This window comes from Athene cunicularia (genome assembly GCF_003259725.1).
Source record: "Athene cunicularia isolate RWA chromosome 1 unlocalized genomic scaffold, athCun1 chr1_part1, whole genome shotgun sequence".
Taxonomy (NCBI): domain Eukaryota; kingdom Metazoa; phylum Chordata; class Aves; order Strigiformes; family Strigidae; genus Athene; species Athene cunicularia.
Window position 1 is genome coordinate 6,126,522 of NW_020799091.1, and position 16,938 is coordinate 6,143,459.

Below are 16,938 nucleotides of genomic sequence, written 5' to 3' on the forward strand. Positions count from 1 at the left end.
CATGGCAAACTCTGTGGCCATGTGCTGGGAGAGAGGAGATCTGGGCTCCCAGGCAGGGTGTAGATTCTCCGATTTCCTGTATGGCTCTTGCCAAGTCATTTCTTTCTGCCTTACCTCATCCCTTTCGGAAACAGAGATAATATTGCACCATCACACAGAGTTATTTGTAAGTACAAATAAAACAAAAGTACTTAAATGCTACAGGATGGGAGGCATATACACAATGCTGTAATAGAAGTGGTTCCACACTGGATTCAGTTTTGGTTAGGATTGTATTTGGCAAGTCCCTTGCAAAATGCACGGGTGACACACATAAGCACTGTTTGCAACACGCGATTCCTTCTTTCTTTTTCCCCTCCCCAAGGATAAATTTTGTAGTTATATTATTTCCCGTGGGAGTACTTGCCATGCAAATACATAACTGTACTACAGACACTGTGCTTTGATTTGATACAAGAATCTGAGCAGCATAATGGCACATCTGAGGATTTTATGCACCATTTTCATTGTGATTTCTTAACATAGCAGAAAGAAACTTAAAAATATCTAACAGAAAGGGGAAGCAGAAAACAATTTGTGCTGAACTAGGGACAAAGACAAGAATTAAGTGGCATTTATCAAGTTTTTATTTATTTTTAAGACTGCTAATCATTGTTATATTACTTGTGTGACTCACTAGTTTCCTATGCACCAGCAGAAACTGGAGTGGAAAATCAATTTCTAAAATCAAAATTAAGTACAGTAATTAGGTTCGTCTCTATTCCAAGGCTTAACAGATAGAGAAAAAAGAACTGCCTAAATTTAAAACATTGTCTCTTATGCCATTATATTCTAAAGTGCTAGAATACCTCTTTGTGTTCAGGGATGTGCTGAATTTCAGTGTTTAGCATAGGACTTATTTAATTTCCATTTCTTCCCACAGTTAAAGCTCTATTTCATTCAGTTATGTAGCACACCACCTCATCCTCTCTTCTCTTGATGTTTTGCGCCACACGTAGCAGGTTGAGTGCCATCTACCACATCAAATAATAGAAGAGCAGAAAAACAGAGGCGATAATTGCATAGTAGAGGGCAGGTACACAATTTCTGGAGCCTCACACTTAAAGGAGATCCACAGGAGGAAATGCTTGCATTTTATTTCTTGACTGCTCTGGAGTCCTGTGACACTTTGTACGTAATTCTTCATGCCCTCTGCTAGAAGACAGTTCTGCCATACGCTGGAAATGGTGACAGGGGAGATGTCTGCATGCAGTGTCTTATGTTTTAAGGGGAAATTAGACCTGGGGCAAACTTGTAATGTCACTGCTGGGTTTCTGAAACCATAGTTTCTAAAGAGAAAAGACTTGGCACAAGAAATATTAAGGGAGCAGAAAAATTTAAATTGGAAGAGAAGAGCATGAACCTCTGCCATCCGTAATATACAGCATTTCATTTTCACTTATTTTTTTCCATTTGTATCTCATCTTCCTTCATCTTTTTTTTTTTTTTTTTTTTTTTTTTTTTTCCCCTTCTCTGCAACATTTCTTTGTCAGGATATGTGACTCTTCTCAGAATCACTACGGTCTATTCCAGCCATTGATTTAGAGGCTCCAAGGAAACATTTAGCTTTTGAGCAATCCAGATTTCCTCATCTTTAACATTCAGATCTAAGTGGTAAAACTTTTAAAATTGTATTATGAAAAGAAAAAATCTGTTGTGAAACATCATAACTGGTATAAAATGTCAGAAGTAGAAACACATACTTGGCACTGGTGAGACCGCTCCTTAAATACTGTGTTCAGTTTTGGGTCCCTCACTACATGAAAGACATAGAGGTGCTGGAGCGTGTCCAAAAAAGGGAAATGAGGCTGGTGAAGGACCTAGAGCACAAGTCCTGTGAGGAGCTGAGGGAACCGGGGTTGATTAGCATGGAGAAAAGGAGCTCTCTACAACTACCTGAAAGGAGGTTGTAGTGAGGTAGGTGTTGGTCTCTTCCCCCAATAACAAGCAGTAGGACGAGAGGAAACGGCCTCAAGTTGCCCCAGGGCATATTAGGAAAAATTTCCTCACTGAAATTGTTGTCAATCACTGGAACAGGTTGCTCAAGGAAGTGGTTGAGTCACCATCCCTGGAGGTGTTTAAAAGACGTGTAGATGTGGTGCTTAGGGACATGGTTTAGTGGTGGACATGGCAGTGTGAGGTTAATGGTTGGACCTGATGATCTTAAGGGTCTTTTCCAACCAAAATAATTCTATGGTTCTATTCTGTGATAATCTTTCACCTGTATTGTAACGGCAACAGAGTGGATTCTGCCCTGGCCCAAACAGAAGTCAGAATGGGTTTGGTGGTGCCGACTTGGGTAACTACCCCTTGTGTAAGAGTGCCCACGGGTTTACTTTAAGAATACTGCCTGTTGCAATAGGAGGAGGAACATTTGTCCATTTGCCTCTGTTTATAGCAAAGAATGAAAAATCAGGTCCCTACAAAACCTTGGGATTTCCATCTACTTTAACGACTGCAAGGTCTGAATGCCTAAAATTTATATCTTCTGGATGGAGTAGCAGACATTAAGGTTCCTGCCTTTCCTAGTATACTGGTCATTAAATAATATGTCTTGGCATCATGTAACTGTGTAAGATAATTAGTTGTGTTGGGGATGGAAAATGATTGCTTGTACAGTCAAGCCAAATCAATATATGTTGTTGCCTAGTACTATAAAAGAAAAAGCTACCTACCTTAGTTTCACATAGTCAGCTCTGTTCCTGTATCCACAGTTGTGCCAAGTGTTAACATACAAACCTCGAACTGAAGTGATTGTTTTAAATCTTTGGTATTTCATTTTTAACTTGTTCCATCTCCTGTTCATTTCACTGGAAACAGAGTTCTGCAAACCCTAAATGACTAATCTTTTCATCTGTCTTCCTATTCTTACAAGAAAGGCATTATTTATGACTGAACTGTATTTGTATTTTAAATGGCCCTGTCATCACATTTTATGACTGCTGCGTATATATATTCAGATAGAGGTAGGAGAGAAACAGGATCTATGGCTAACATCTATCTTCACCACAGGTGTGTGAGGGGGAGGTTGACACCCCACGTGTGCACTGTGAGAAGTTATCCCTTAACAAGAGAAGATTAATGCCCCACCTAAAGCTAAGCTGCATTTCTTCCCATGTGCTGCTTAAGTAAAATAGCAATGTTAAAATTGAAAGAGGCAGCTGACCGTCAGAAATACTGGTGATACTCAGTGCATACAAACAGTTGGCAAGGTGTTTGAAACGACCATCTGTTTCGGTATTGAGCATCAATTGCCATTGCTTGCAATGCTGGGGAGCCATGTCATAAAAATAATAGAAGTCAACACCACAGTTGCTTTATGCTTATACCCACGTGTCCACCTGTGGTAAGACCAATTCTTCTCATCGAGGCACAAGAATGCAATTTAATGTATAGTATAGATGTGGTTTGGTTTACTGAAAACCTCCCACTCATTTGCAGCAAGAAGCCCCTTGTAAAATTTGCTCTTAACTGATTATCTCCTGTCTGCGATAATATTGCTGCTCAATTGCATGCATCTCTCTGCCCTTGTAATGTAGCACTTCAGTGAGCAAGCTAAAGTACATATTACTCCTGTGAACAGACAGCAGCTGGGAGCTCCAATTCTTCTTCTAAAGCAGCTCGGCTTGTAGCACTTCTGTAAAATGCAGGCTTCGTTATGGTTACAGTAAAATATTAATAATCATAAAATCCCTGGGTACCAGTACAGACCTAATAAACCTGCTATTGACAATGTATGGCAGACTGCTGCATGATGGAGCTCTAAGAAAATGGCTTGTACTCTGGCCATCGCTGTATTGTAGGGTTTGGATAGCTCTGCAAATGTATGCAAATAGTTAAAATGCATTTCTGATTAGAATCAGAATTAGGTATTTGGGGAGATTTCTCCTTCCTGATCTAACATTTTCAGTGGGTGGAGAAAATTACCTCCCTATTGCTTTGTCATTATTTCTTAAATGAACAATGCATTTTTTTTTCCTTTAAGTGGGATGAATTGTGGCTTTTTATTGCTCCCTATTTTTCCTGAATAAATAGTTTAGTAAAGCTGCTAATGTTGATGATAGAAGTCATAAAAAGGAGGTTTTATTGTTTAATGAGTGTTTCCTTCGGTTTTCTCAGCAGCTAAATATACATAAGACTATATAAATAGTTGCTTGAGAGAATGTACCCTTTTTTGGTTGTAGTGCAATGATTTCAAATTATACTTATTCTCTTCATAAAAGCATGGGAGCAAAGTGGGAGAGGTGTTCTACTGTTTATGCATATAATACACAAGATTATTTTTTCCTGTTCTTATAACTTTAATGTTTATAAGTGTTGGTTAAGCTGTGCAATGATGTTGCTTCTCTTTTTCTGCACTTTTTTTTTTTTTTAATTTTTTTTTCTATCCATGTTTCCTTACAGGGATATCCTAGCTAGAAACAAGATCTCTGATTTCTTCCTTTTCAGGCCATCTTTCTTCCTTTTCCTCCCTTCCCTCCATTATAGGTCACTCTGTCATGCCACAAATGTGGAGAGTGGTGTGAGTCTGCTATGTGGCATAATAAAGGTTTTGCACCTTGAAGAATCCATCTTACTATCAGCCCAGAGTTCAGAGAGTTAGAGTGGTGTTATGGACAGATAACTCTTCTGTATCAGTCATACTCTAGAGGAGACATGATTTTACTCTGCCTTGTGGTCTTACAACTTTCTTACTGACAGGATTAACTAAATGTCTGAACTGGAAGTAATTAGAAACTATTATCTTTCCAGAAATATTACCAGTTGCCAAATATTTTTTTCAGAAGGCTTTAGATGTCAAGCAAAACTCAAACATATGCCCTGGTGTTTCCTTGACAAAAAAGCCACTATCTAAGAATTTCAGTTTAGTTAACCAATTTACCATTTTAAAATGTGTTGAAGGAATTCTTTGAACTCGTTATAATCTTAACAGAATTGAGCAGTATATGCCTTCGGGCTCAAAGCTTGGGCAATGCCAACCAGCTCCTGCATCTTGGATGTTCTGTGTAAGTTTTAAGTGGGAGTGGAATATTTTCCCTTTCAAATTCATGCACCCTGGAGAAAATAGTTTCAGCCATTCTCTGAAAATCCTGGGGCAGAAAAGGTATTTGCTTGGCCCCAAGAGCCCTATAGTAGATTGCTATGACTGTATTGCCTTTGCTGTGCATCTATTAATTTTGATTTGCTCTTTACCACGAAACAGCAGAGCAGAAATTATTCTTGCATGTATGCATCGGCAATGAGATCCTGCACGCAGGACAGCAGTGGTTCTCCCATATGTTGGTATCTCCACAGTTGTAGGTGGGAGGGCAAGGGGCAGGATTTGTCCTATAATACAAAGTACTAAGAGATACGGTAGGTAGCTATAAACCCCGTAAGGTTACAGCTTTGATACTGCCTCTGGCTGGGAGGAACATCTGGTTCGTCATATGTCTAGAGCCAAAAGGGTATGTTTCTGCTTATTGTTTAGAGATCATAACTGAAGAGAAGTGCAGGGGTTAAACCTGAAGTATGTGACAAAAGGAAAACAGTACATTGCTGTTTCACTGCAAAATTAGGTGTTCATAAGCACTTCTCGGGGAAAAAAAAAAAAAAAAAAGAAAAATGTCAGTTTTCTGTTTCATGGAGCTGTTATCAAAGAAAAAACGAAGTCCTTGAGTGAATCTTAAATCCTTCAGCTAGGCATGTATGACATCAGCAAGTGAACTGAACAGCTATGATATCTTTCTGTTGTGAACCGAAACTAGGGAAAAATATCTCTGAATAGATCCCAAACCACTAGAACAAAGTAAAATCCATTTTCCTTTCTTATCTCAATTGCACTGAAACACGTTAAACACCTGTTCCTTCACCTTAACAGTTAATATACATTTCTATTTTTGGCACTTCTGTACCCCTCTCCTTTCCTGCAGTGCTGTGTATCTCATATTTGAACTGCTGCTGCTTCTGTTGCATGCTGGCAAATCGAAGAGAACCAAGGAGTTAAATTTCAGAACAGGAGAAGAGGAGGTGAGCTGTCTGCTACAGTAGTTTACTGCAGCTTCCTTTCATACTGACACATATGTAGTTTGTGGTGACAGTGCTAAAGAACTGCAGACAGGCACTTAGCAGACTGGATGTGAGCTGGATGCAAAGATGCCTCACCCTGGACTTCCTGCTGGCAGTATGTAAATACACCTGCAGACTGGCCACACTGGGTTTTTTTTTTTTTTTTTTTTTTTTTTTTTCAGAAGGCAGCTATGAGAGGACCTGACAAAGCAACAGCATAGTTGAGAGACCTTAACCAGCATTAGATTTGTATCTCAGTTGTGGGGGAAGTTTTTCTGGGTTTTTTTGTTTTTGTTTTTTTTTGTGCGCTGCATATTCAGACTGAAAGCTTCATCACTACAATGTTTGCCTCTATCTGGTATGCCAAGAAGCTGGGACGCAGGTTTGTGCATAACGCCAGGAAAGCAAAAACAGAGAAGGTATGTTCCTAGTGGGAATATAAAGCCTTATGTCTCATGCAAGCTGCCTGCTGGCATCCTGTTGTGTGTCTGGTTAAGCTTTTTTTAATACCCTGAAAAACGATCTATTGCTATTCATGATTTCACGCAAGAATCGTTGACTACTTTGCATATTATTAAATACCGGGGAGAAGATCCTTTCAAAAGTCTTTATGCCTTCTTTTATTTTCTTTTTTTTTTTTCAAGATAAACAGCTGTACATCTGATATGTTGTGTGTTAAGGGAGCACTCCAGTGAACTTGTTGCTGTGCTGCATTATTTTTACTAGTACAGTATTAGGTTCTTAAACAACCATTGATTGTTTGCTGCTTGTATATTTTTTTTCTAGTGTGGGACTACTGAGAGTGTAATAACATGTTAAGCATTTAGAATGTTTGGGAATTTTGTTTCATGATACTTGTTGAAACTGTGCTGCAGCATGGATCCCTTTTATTTAAAAAGATACAGGTATGTAAAAATGGTCAGTACTATCTTTCAGTATTCTCATAAAATTTAACTATGTTTAACCAGCTGTTTTCTGGAGGTCCTTGTAGGTAAGATTCTTGTGCCTTCTTTCTCCATGAGCAAAACTTAAGCTGTTTTAGAATTTGCAATAATGCTAATTGGGGGGTATCAAGGCAATTGCCTTTTGTTCTAAATATAGAAAGCATTTAATTAGTAGACCCGCATTCTAGTTTTGACTTAATTAACATACAAACCATTTTCAGTATGGGACTAATTCCTCTTTTATAAACTCAGCATTAGACTAGGGGAAAGAACTTCAATGTAATGTTATAAAGTTACCTCATTAGCCTGGCAATGATGGCTTCCTCTTCTTGCTGTCTTTGATATAAGTCAACAAATTTATAAATGGGTTGCTTTATTATTTCTTTGATATGTCTTATGCTGCGTAATACAGCCACCAATCCACTAAGAAATTATCCATTGCCTGAATTCCTCTGTAAACTGGAAAAGCTCTTCACCTAGAGAAAATGATTAGCAAAAATACATTATATTTATGGTGGAGGAGTAGATAATGGGCAGCGATTTGCCATTTCTGCAAAATATTCCCAGTAGTTAAAAAGGTGATGTGTGGTAGTTTTGGAATTGAAAATCCAAGCCATTGGGAAGTTGTCCAAATAATAGTGATTTATGTATTTCACGTCATATGCATGAGGGAAAATAGAAATGCAGATAGCTATACACGGGACTGTCAAACTTTCTTTGTTGTTAATCATATTTCAACAAAGAGGGGATCATATGAACTCTCCTGCTGTTTGTGTGTTGCTATGGGAGGAAAAAAAGTTGCAGACTGGATCTTGGTTAGTCCTGAGGGGCTCCCTCCAGAGGAACATTTGCTTTCAGGCTTCCTCCAAGATGACAGAGGCAGGATGAGTGGACACATTCCACTCCTGACACAGTGGGGCTCACTCAGCAGCTTTAAAAACAGATTTAGTATGGGTTGTTTAAAGCGTGTCTGTGTATAGATTATTCCAATAACCTTGAAAACATTCATAAAACAGTGCCAGAGTATTCACTAAGAAAATACATTCTTCTCTATAGACTCCTGTAACAGAGACTAAAAAAATGCTTTAAAAATATTGGCTCTTTTTCTCTTTGTCTTAAGGTATTTGAAATATTTCTGTATAAATCTATTCTAATACTACTTACTCAGCTCTATATGACTTTCAAAATAATCAAGACAGCTGAGGTCTGTGCTATTCAAGCTTTGAAGCCATACCTCATAATTTTTAGAGAAAAGCTTTTTTGAACATTTTTTGAGCATGCTACTAGCATATTTGCAAGTGAGTTTTATTTCTGCCAGAAGACAGTAAGTATGCAAGAAAACATCTCGTTAAATGTTTACTTAAATTGTCTTATATCAAAGCTAAAATTTCTTTCTTGGAGATCACTTTTAATTATTTTATTTTTTTTGTTTCCATAAATCAATGGTATACTCCAGCAAAGGCAGAAAATCCCATTCTTAGCAGGATGCTATTTCAATAAGTGCTATTGATGATTGGAAGCTGATCAACACTGACATCTTCAGTACAATACCTTGATAACAGGAGAACACAGATATGAAAGCAGGTCTATCAAATAACAAATTAAAAATAACATTTAGCTGCATGGCTTGTTTTGGTTTAGTCTTTTCTTGTTTAATGGTTGAATAATCAAATTATTATGCCGTTTTACCTTTTTTTTTTTCTTCTGGAATAATAATTAGCTTTTTCTGTGTGTGCATGATCTGAATTAAATGTTTTCTTAATGTGCTTTTGGAGGTAATAATATACAGCAATAATTTCGGATAGGCTATGTGTGCAAAAAGAGTTTCTTGTAGATAAAATCTGGATAGCAGGGATAAGAAGAGTATGGCTCCATAAAGTATTTTTCTATTATGCTCAGCTTCTTTGGATGAGTACAAGTCAAGATTATTTTTTTTTAAGGAGCATTTCTAAGAAACATAAATTTTCTATAAGGCTATTTGTTTTCTTAGGACCAGGAAGAAAATGGGGGCGACATGATAGAAGAGGGTTATAGCATGGACTCATGTGCACACACACACATATGCCCAAGCTGATGCTGTGGTTCCTTAAAGTGTCAGAACTTTGGGCTGGAATTGTGCAGAGGACTTGAACTTAGATCTCCCAGGTGACTGTTTAGAGGAGCAGAGTTTCCAAGGTACAAAACAGAGCATGCAGTGCCAGGGGGTGCACACAAAGTCAAGGCAAAGGATGGTGATTGGGGGGAGATCTAAGAAGGCATTAATGTGACAGTGGTGCTCCTCTGTGTGTGCTGTGTGCCTGCATGCGGGTGTCTGGTTGGGGTGATGTGGGTGGACTTGGCCCCCAGTGTCTCCAGAGCTCCCCATCTTTTCCTACACTGGAGTTCCCATCCCCATACCTCCCAGCTCCTCATCTCCCCATATCTGAATATGGCAGACCCTGCTTGTTCTTGATCCTGTGAGCCCCCCAGAATTACAGCCCAAGAACTAGGGGCTCTCAGGAGCCAGAACTCGGCTGGAGAAGCTATTTTTGGACTTGGTGAAAGCCAAAGGTAAAGGGTACGTGGCAAAGAGTTGGGTGACCAAAGGGAGGAGGTAGACTTGTTCTCATTAAGACTTGTGGTAGCTCCTGGGCTGGTTTTCTTATCTCCGTAAGCAGTACCTGAGTGCCAGCACTGCCTCTCCTGGCCTGTATATCCAGTCCCTGTTTCCCCTCCAGCCTGGCATTTCCTTGGAGACTGTGGTCATGAGTCGCACCCTGTGGTAGGGCGCCGTCTCATTGACTCCCACACACAACCTAAGGACTTCATGGTAGATATCAGGCTTCTAAAACCCAGACATGAACTCCTACTGTTAAAATTTCTTCTGGAGAGTAGAGAAAACATCTGGGAAGAACTAGATGAACAGCAGCCTTAGGTGTCCTAAACATGGTGATAACGATACTTTCAAGTTAAGTAGTGTGCATCAACGCTGGTATTTGAGTCATATCTTTATGATATATTGAAAAGCCTTATTTTAATTCAGAAATGGAAAAAAATATTTTTTAAAACATTAAAATTTTTTTTTTTTTTTTTTTTTTTTTTTCCCCCACGGCTCCTGGCTAAAACTTATTTTCTCTATAAATAAAATGGGATAATGCCTATTCATTGCTCTTAATGTTCTCATTTTGCCAGGAAAAATTCAAACATGTCAGAGTTCCTTATACTTTTTTTTTTTTTTGATTAGACTGGATCATAAACTCTTTCCAGCAAATATTTCAGTTGTTATCTACAAGTTCTATCTCAATCTGGTTGTCTTGGCTTGATTGCGACTGTTGCTCTTGCCCTCAAGTAGCGAGATATTTAGTGCACAGGAAATGCTGCCACTAATACTGCCTGAAAACAACCAAACTCCTTTCAAGTCAGCTCTGCTCTTACCTGTTTTATTAAAGTTATTAGAATACTTTGAGTTTGTCACATTAAAGAATTATTGTTATGAGAGTAAACGTGATCATTTGAACATCGGAACTAGAATAACTTCAGGCAAAGATTGATGTCTTGAATTTTTCTCATTAAACCACAATCAAGCAGAAATCAAGATATGTTAACTGCATGTGGTTATGCTATAAAAATAAGTGCTCTAAATGATTGGAAGAGGTACAGAAAAGTAACTGAGCAATTAATCATGTTGATCTGAGAGGGTAAGCTAAAGCCGTATGAAAAAGCTTCTGATAATGCTTCACTATATTGATAAAATTTGGGTTTCAAGGTTCAGTATTAAAAGTGGGGAAAGACTTGCCAAAGTCATCCTATCATTTCATTTCAGTGGGGAATTTGAATACTATTTTTACTGTTTGTTCAGAAATGGGACATGTTTCAACCATGAGGCCCAAATTCCAGATTTGTTGGAATTCTGTTAGAATTAGTTATGTTGTTGAGTTTGTACATCTGAAGACAACAATCACTTTAAAAAGAGGTTTCTCCTTGTGCGTTATTTTTGGGAGACAAACATCAGGGCTCATGTAAAGTGTTTAAACGAGTTGACCTTTGCCATCCTTTTACAAAATAACATTGTTAGAATTCGTTTTCTAGCTTTTAGATACCAGAGTGCTCATATGGTGATACTGTTTCTAAGAACTGATGTCCTGTATTTGTAAATACATGTTTTACCCCAGAAAGTTTAGTATATCATTTCCATTTACCTCTTTATTTATTTTAAAATTCAAGATAGAAGCAATTTAACTTTTAAAAATGTGTGTGCTTAGAATGATACAAATAGCATGCAGTTTCTGGACTATCAATTGTAAATAAAAATAAAGATTACCCATAAGCAACATTCACAAGCTGAACAGTAACATTTTAAGTGAGTAGTTTTAAATTTAATGTAGTGAAGACTTGATAAGTAGAACATAGCCCAGCAGACATTTTTTCATTCTGTGTGCCTGGGTTTAGAGCTGTTTTGGGAAAATAGAGTATCCTTGGTAGACTGTCAGCCTACAATGAGATATTTGCAAAAAGACAGGAAAATTTGCCTTACGAGGTTAACAGAAGTGGGTGTGTAAGAAAAAAATAGTCTGTAAATGCATGTTTATTAATCATTTTTCTGACGGTGTCCTGACAATTAACTCTTCATGTCAGGATGATGCTTGATATCTAGATCATTCTCATATCTGTATTTTAATTTAGCTAATTGCAGAGTAGGCTATTCTAGGCTATGTATTCTTGTTTCATTTTTACTTTGTTTACAAGTAGCTGCCCAGCAATCTAATTGGAAAGAGATAAGCAGTTCACTTGAAACAGTAATTACTCACAACATAGAATAGAAACTATGTGATTAAGAAATCATAACACATAATACCAGATAAACACATTTTTCCATACATTAGTTTTAGAGAGATATATGTATATAATTCCAAACAAGATAAACTCTCTCTTCAATATTTGCATATATATCTTAAATTTCTTAACAAGTGCTGTTTCAAACCAGAGTTTACCAAATTATTTCCAGTCCACTGGGATTGCAATGTTATGATAAAACTTGCAGGTCTAGTATTGCCTTGGCTAGAGGTGAAATGACTTCTTTGCTAAGGGACATGTCCTGCAGCTGCCAAATGCTGTAAGGGCGGATGGATAATTCACTTGTATTTGGGCAAAGGAGGGCCCACATTGACCAGATTCAAAAAGATGACAAAAGTACATCACTTATTTGTAGAACTACCTGTTCGAACAGATACTGGAGATATCTTAGACCCCTGGAGGAATCTTTTCAAATGGACTTTGTAAGTGCTCTATTTTACAGTTTTATGGAGAGATCTTATCTTTTCACACATAACTGTGTGGAGAATAATATGTGAGTGTTCCTGTATTCAGAGCTCGTGCTTTTTGCCTTAGCACAGCTACACTTCGAAGACATTTTCTTATATTGTGATTTAATCCAGAAACATATAGCTACTCAACTTCTTCCTCCCCCCCTGCTTTTTATTTGCAGTTGGTTATAATCCCATATGTGCCATGATTAATATATAACAGTAGGGATAAGCTGCTTAAGTAGAGATTTATTATGCTTATAACTCACTTCCCCCTCACAATCACATTAATAATAATAATAAATAAATTCAACTAATCTTGAAAAAATGCAAGAGTGATGTTTTAAAATAAGATACTGATCAACAGTAGACTACTGAAGTTAATCCTTGGCAATCCTTTATTTCAAAGTAATCCTTTTTCTTTTTTTCATCTGTGAGGGATTTTGCTCTCATTTTGCTCACCCATTCCATCTGCATAGGCCCAGCACCTACCCGTAGCAATTAATGAGCAATAAGGCAGACTCCTGCTTTAAATTAGTTTTTGTTCATTGAAGATATACCTGTTCATCAGCTATAGGTCAACTCTTTGAAAAGAACAGGATATCCTCTCTCTTTCGCGACAATTTAATCTAAGAGGACACTAAATGAATTTTAGTTGGCTGCCATACATTGACGATGCCTCTTCTCTTTCCCCCACGCGTTCTCATTCCGGCGTACACACTGCTGTATGTGTTTGCCTGTCAGGTGCAACAAGGTCTTTAATTCATGATCCATAAGTGTCCGCGGTGCGTCACTTAAAACAGTTTTTCCCTTGCTGATTTAGCCAGTGTTGTGCTCATCTTAGAAACAGGTTAATTAACTTTTCCAGTTAAATTTCATGTTGTTTTCTTAAAAACAAAGCTAAGACGGACAGGAAGACATTCAGAAAACAACCGCCACACTGATGGTTGTGTTAATTGTTACTCCGAATGCTCATGCTGTGATTCAAATGGAATCAGTTTGGATCTCCTTCTAATGATTAAGTGGGTTTATTATCATAGGCTACAAGCTACTCTTTTTTCAAATAAAAAAAAAATAATTCTCAATTTCTGTTTCCTGGTTTCATTTAGTAAATAATTTATCATCTCACCCTTGTTTTTTTAAAAACAGAAAAGTAGTATATCTACTGTATTTGTAACTTTAGTTGGATTTTCCACACTTGGTCTACAATGTATATCATGTTCTGTTAAATCCCAGGGTGTAGCATTGTGACTATATTTAATTCATAAGATGCTCATTATTTTATTGAAATTGTTTTCATTGCATTTTTATGCAGTGTTCAAGTACATTATGAAAATGGCTCGTGTGACGTGCAAGTATGATTATTGGTTTTTTGGCATTAGTTGCCTTTCTTTCCTGAATATGCAATTCAAAACAGCACATAATAAAATAGTTGTTTGATTTGCATTCTGAACTGCATTTGGCATCACTCGCTATGTTTGCAAATAGAGATCAGTTTGAAACACTGACAAGAAACAATCTGTCCTTTGGCATTAGAGTCCCTGGAGAAAACTGAGATGAGAATTCTCTCACTAGTTCCTAAGGTAGATTATCAAATTATACTTTACATGTTTTTAATATACGTACGGGCCATTACAGCTGGTATATATGTAACTTGCTCCTGTTGGAAGGCACCCTGCCAAAGATGTGTGTGTGCAAACAGCTTTAATATTTAGTATTGTCATGTAATATGATTTACAAGACAGTTTATTTGAAAGAAGGCTTTTTTTTTTTTTTTAATGGTGCAAAAGAATTTATCTGCCATACACCTCTTGAAATGTTGATGCATGTCAAGGAAAGCTTGGTTACAGCTTTAATATATGTTAACAGCTTCAGATGAGCAATGTGAAAAATCGGGGGATTAGCTGGTTTGTGCAGTCTGAGAGTTTTCACCACCATGAAGGAGGCCCAAATGTCATGTGAAGCATTCACGAACTGTTCTGAAGGCTGAAGCTCTCTTTTTCACAACAGCTTACATACAACTTAGAAAACAGCCAAACAAGGTTCCCCATGTTTCCCACCCCACACAAATTGCAAGTCTTTTCAGAAGTGACAGCCTTTAGATACAGAGAAGATCGGTGAAGCTACATGGCTTGCACAACTTCTAGCTCTTCTGAGATGACTGGAGATGATACCAGCGCTATGTCAAGTGACTCATTATGTTCAGCTATCATATTAGTTAAACAATTAATTAATCTTAGCCGGTATTAACTAGTCTGAGGCTATCTCATGCCTTTCATGAAGTCAGCAGTGCAATAAATTTGTCATTATTAAACTGGAATTGGATTTGAACAGTAAACTTTGCATTAAAATCTTGTATTTCAGTCCTAGACCAAGAATTTCTGCAATTTACTTCAGTTTGTCTTCCATTAAGTTCTTCTTTCATATTCCATGCAGTGGTGTTTAAACTGAGCATGGGTTGATTAATGCTAGTGATATCACTCATCTTACTTTTAAAATGTTTACCTTACAAGTTAATTTGAGAAGCGAGGACATATCATTAGGATATTAGATGCTGAAGTGTAATAAGAGGCCCACTACCAAATGTATACTTCTTTACTCTGTTTAGACTATTGAATAAATATAGCAGGCAATTTTACAAATCTATGAAATATTCTTTAGCCTTGAGACATAAAGAAGTTGTAGAAAGTTGTGTTTTACTAATTTTCTGAATATGATACTGTTTTCCAATTAGCTGATGAGTTATGTGTAAATAGTTGCAGTTTTTTTAGCTGACAACTTTTCTAAAGATTTTAGGTGAATTATTTTTTACAAGACTGTCGTGTACTTTTATAAGGTAGCAAAAGATCAGGCTACTCTATATTATTAATAAAACCATCTTGGCAGTTGAGAAATATCAATTTGCTGTTTTGAAATAGATGTTGAAGATTAAGTGCAAGTGATATCGTTGGTGTAATGTTTTCAGGACTACACTTACAGTCTGATCATTGTTTTGTTTGGTGTGATGCTCTATTGAATGAGCCTTCCTCTTGAAATGGGACACGCTGTTATTATTGTTAACTTCCTCCAGCCTATATTGCTTTGCTCACTCTGTTCTTCACATTTATTTTTGTTCAAAAGGTAAAAAAAGTCTCTGCCTTCCTCTTCTGAGGGCCATGTTATTTGAGTCAGTGAGACAATAGGAATAGTTTTTTATAAAAAAAGAAAAATAAAAAGATAACTCTTCCATCTTTCTATACATTGAACAACTTCTGAAACATTCAGCTACATTTATTGACCTAAGAATATCTGTTTTGAAAGCTCACTTTAAATAGATATGCAGCATCTTAGAATTTGCTGTTGAGGTTCAACACTGGGAAGGGTATATCCATGTTGAGATGGCTTTAGAAAAGGTCTGTGTGCAATTTCCTAAACTGCTTGTGAGCCAAAACTTGTAATATAAATCTGGATGTATAAATGCAAATTAATTTAAAAAATTGTACCTGGAAGGTTTTGAAAACTGAGTCTGAAACAAAGAATTATGTAGATGTGCACAAGAAAGATAAAACACTCAAATTACTCTAATTAGAGATGGTACTGTTAGCAAGGCGATTACATTGCAAATGCAAAAAAAGAGAAAGCCCTGCTGTAAAGAATATAATGCTTTTTTCCTCCAAATTCTATTTAAGTGGCATATGAAGTGCATTGTGTTTTCAATTAATTTAAAATGCCATTTTAAAATTATTTCTGTTGAAAGTCCTGTGGGGAACAGACTTAACAGTAAACAGGGAACTGGATAGCCAAGTACATGATTCTTCAATTAACTGATAAGTACAAACCCCACAAAATGGAACATGTTTCCTACCACTTATTTTAGAAATTTACCATTACTGTCCACAATACAGTTAAGACTTTTATTGCTTAAAAGATTGTTTAATTTCAACATGGCACCTTCAGCTTTGCTACCATTTGTAATTAAATATTTAGTTTTGTAGTAAATTAAGCATGTCGTGATCTCTGAAAAGTGGTTCTCCATTTACTGCTGCATAAATGTTTTACAAGCTGCTGTATTGTTTCTAGTAAATTAATAATGAAGATTTAGTTTTTAACTGATTAATAATCTAATTTAGTATTTAGGAGGAATCTAATTTAGGACTGGAAACAAAATTGAGGTAAACATATTTGGCAGTGATCCCAGTTCTCTAACAAAGTCACCAAGTGATAAGGAAAAAATGAATCGGGGTAAAAGAAACCAAGAGGTTGGAACTTCTGGGAGAAGAAGTGTTTATGAAAACTGAAAATGCTTTCTAAACTGCAGTGTACTTGCACTTGACTTCTGTCATATTGCAAATCATCAGTACAAATTATATACGGCAAATTATTAGGATTTTGTAAAATAAAGAAATATGAATTTGGCATCAGCAAAGTACTACCTAAACCATCCGGCTTAAAGCAAGTTTCTGGTGACATTGTAGACATACTGTAATACTCCATACAATATTACTTCCATTTCTGGTGCTGACAGAACAATAGCAAGTCATAGAATCACAGAATAGTTTGGGTTGGAAGGGACCTTAAAGACCACCCAGTCCCAACCCCCCTGCCATAGGCAGGGCCACCTTCCACCAGCCCAGGTTGCCCCAAGC

At 37.0% G+C, this 16,938-nt stretch overlaps 1 protein-coding gene across 19 annotated transcripts in view; it reads left to right on the forward strand.

Moving 5' to 3' along the window:
• Positions 1-16,938, forward strand: part of DLG2 (discs large MAGUK scaffold protein 2) — a 1,035,190-nt gene that overhangs the window by 506,806 nt on the left and 511,446 nt on the right. Inside the window, exon 1 of one of the 19 annotated variants that reach the window (XM_026841910.1) lies at positions 6,132-6,506. The exons of the other annotated variants lie outside the window; for them this stretch is intronic. Coding sequence (XP_026697711.1) covers positions 6,429-6,506 — 78 coding nt within the window. The 5' untranslated portion in view covers positions 6,132-6,428. Of the gene's footprint in view, positions 1-6,131; positions 6,507-16,938 lie in introns of those variants that run through there. 19 annotated transcript variants of the gene reach the window in all.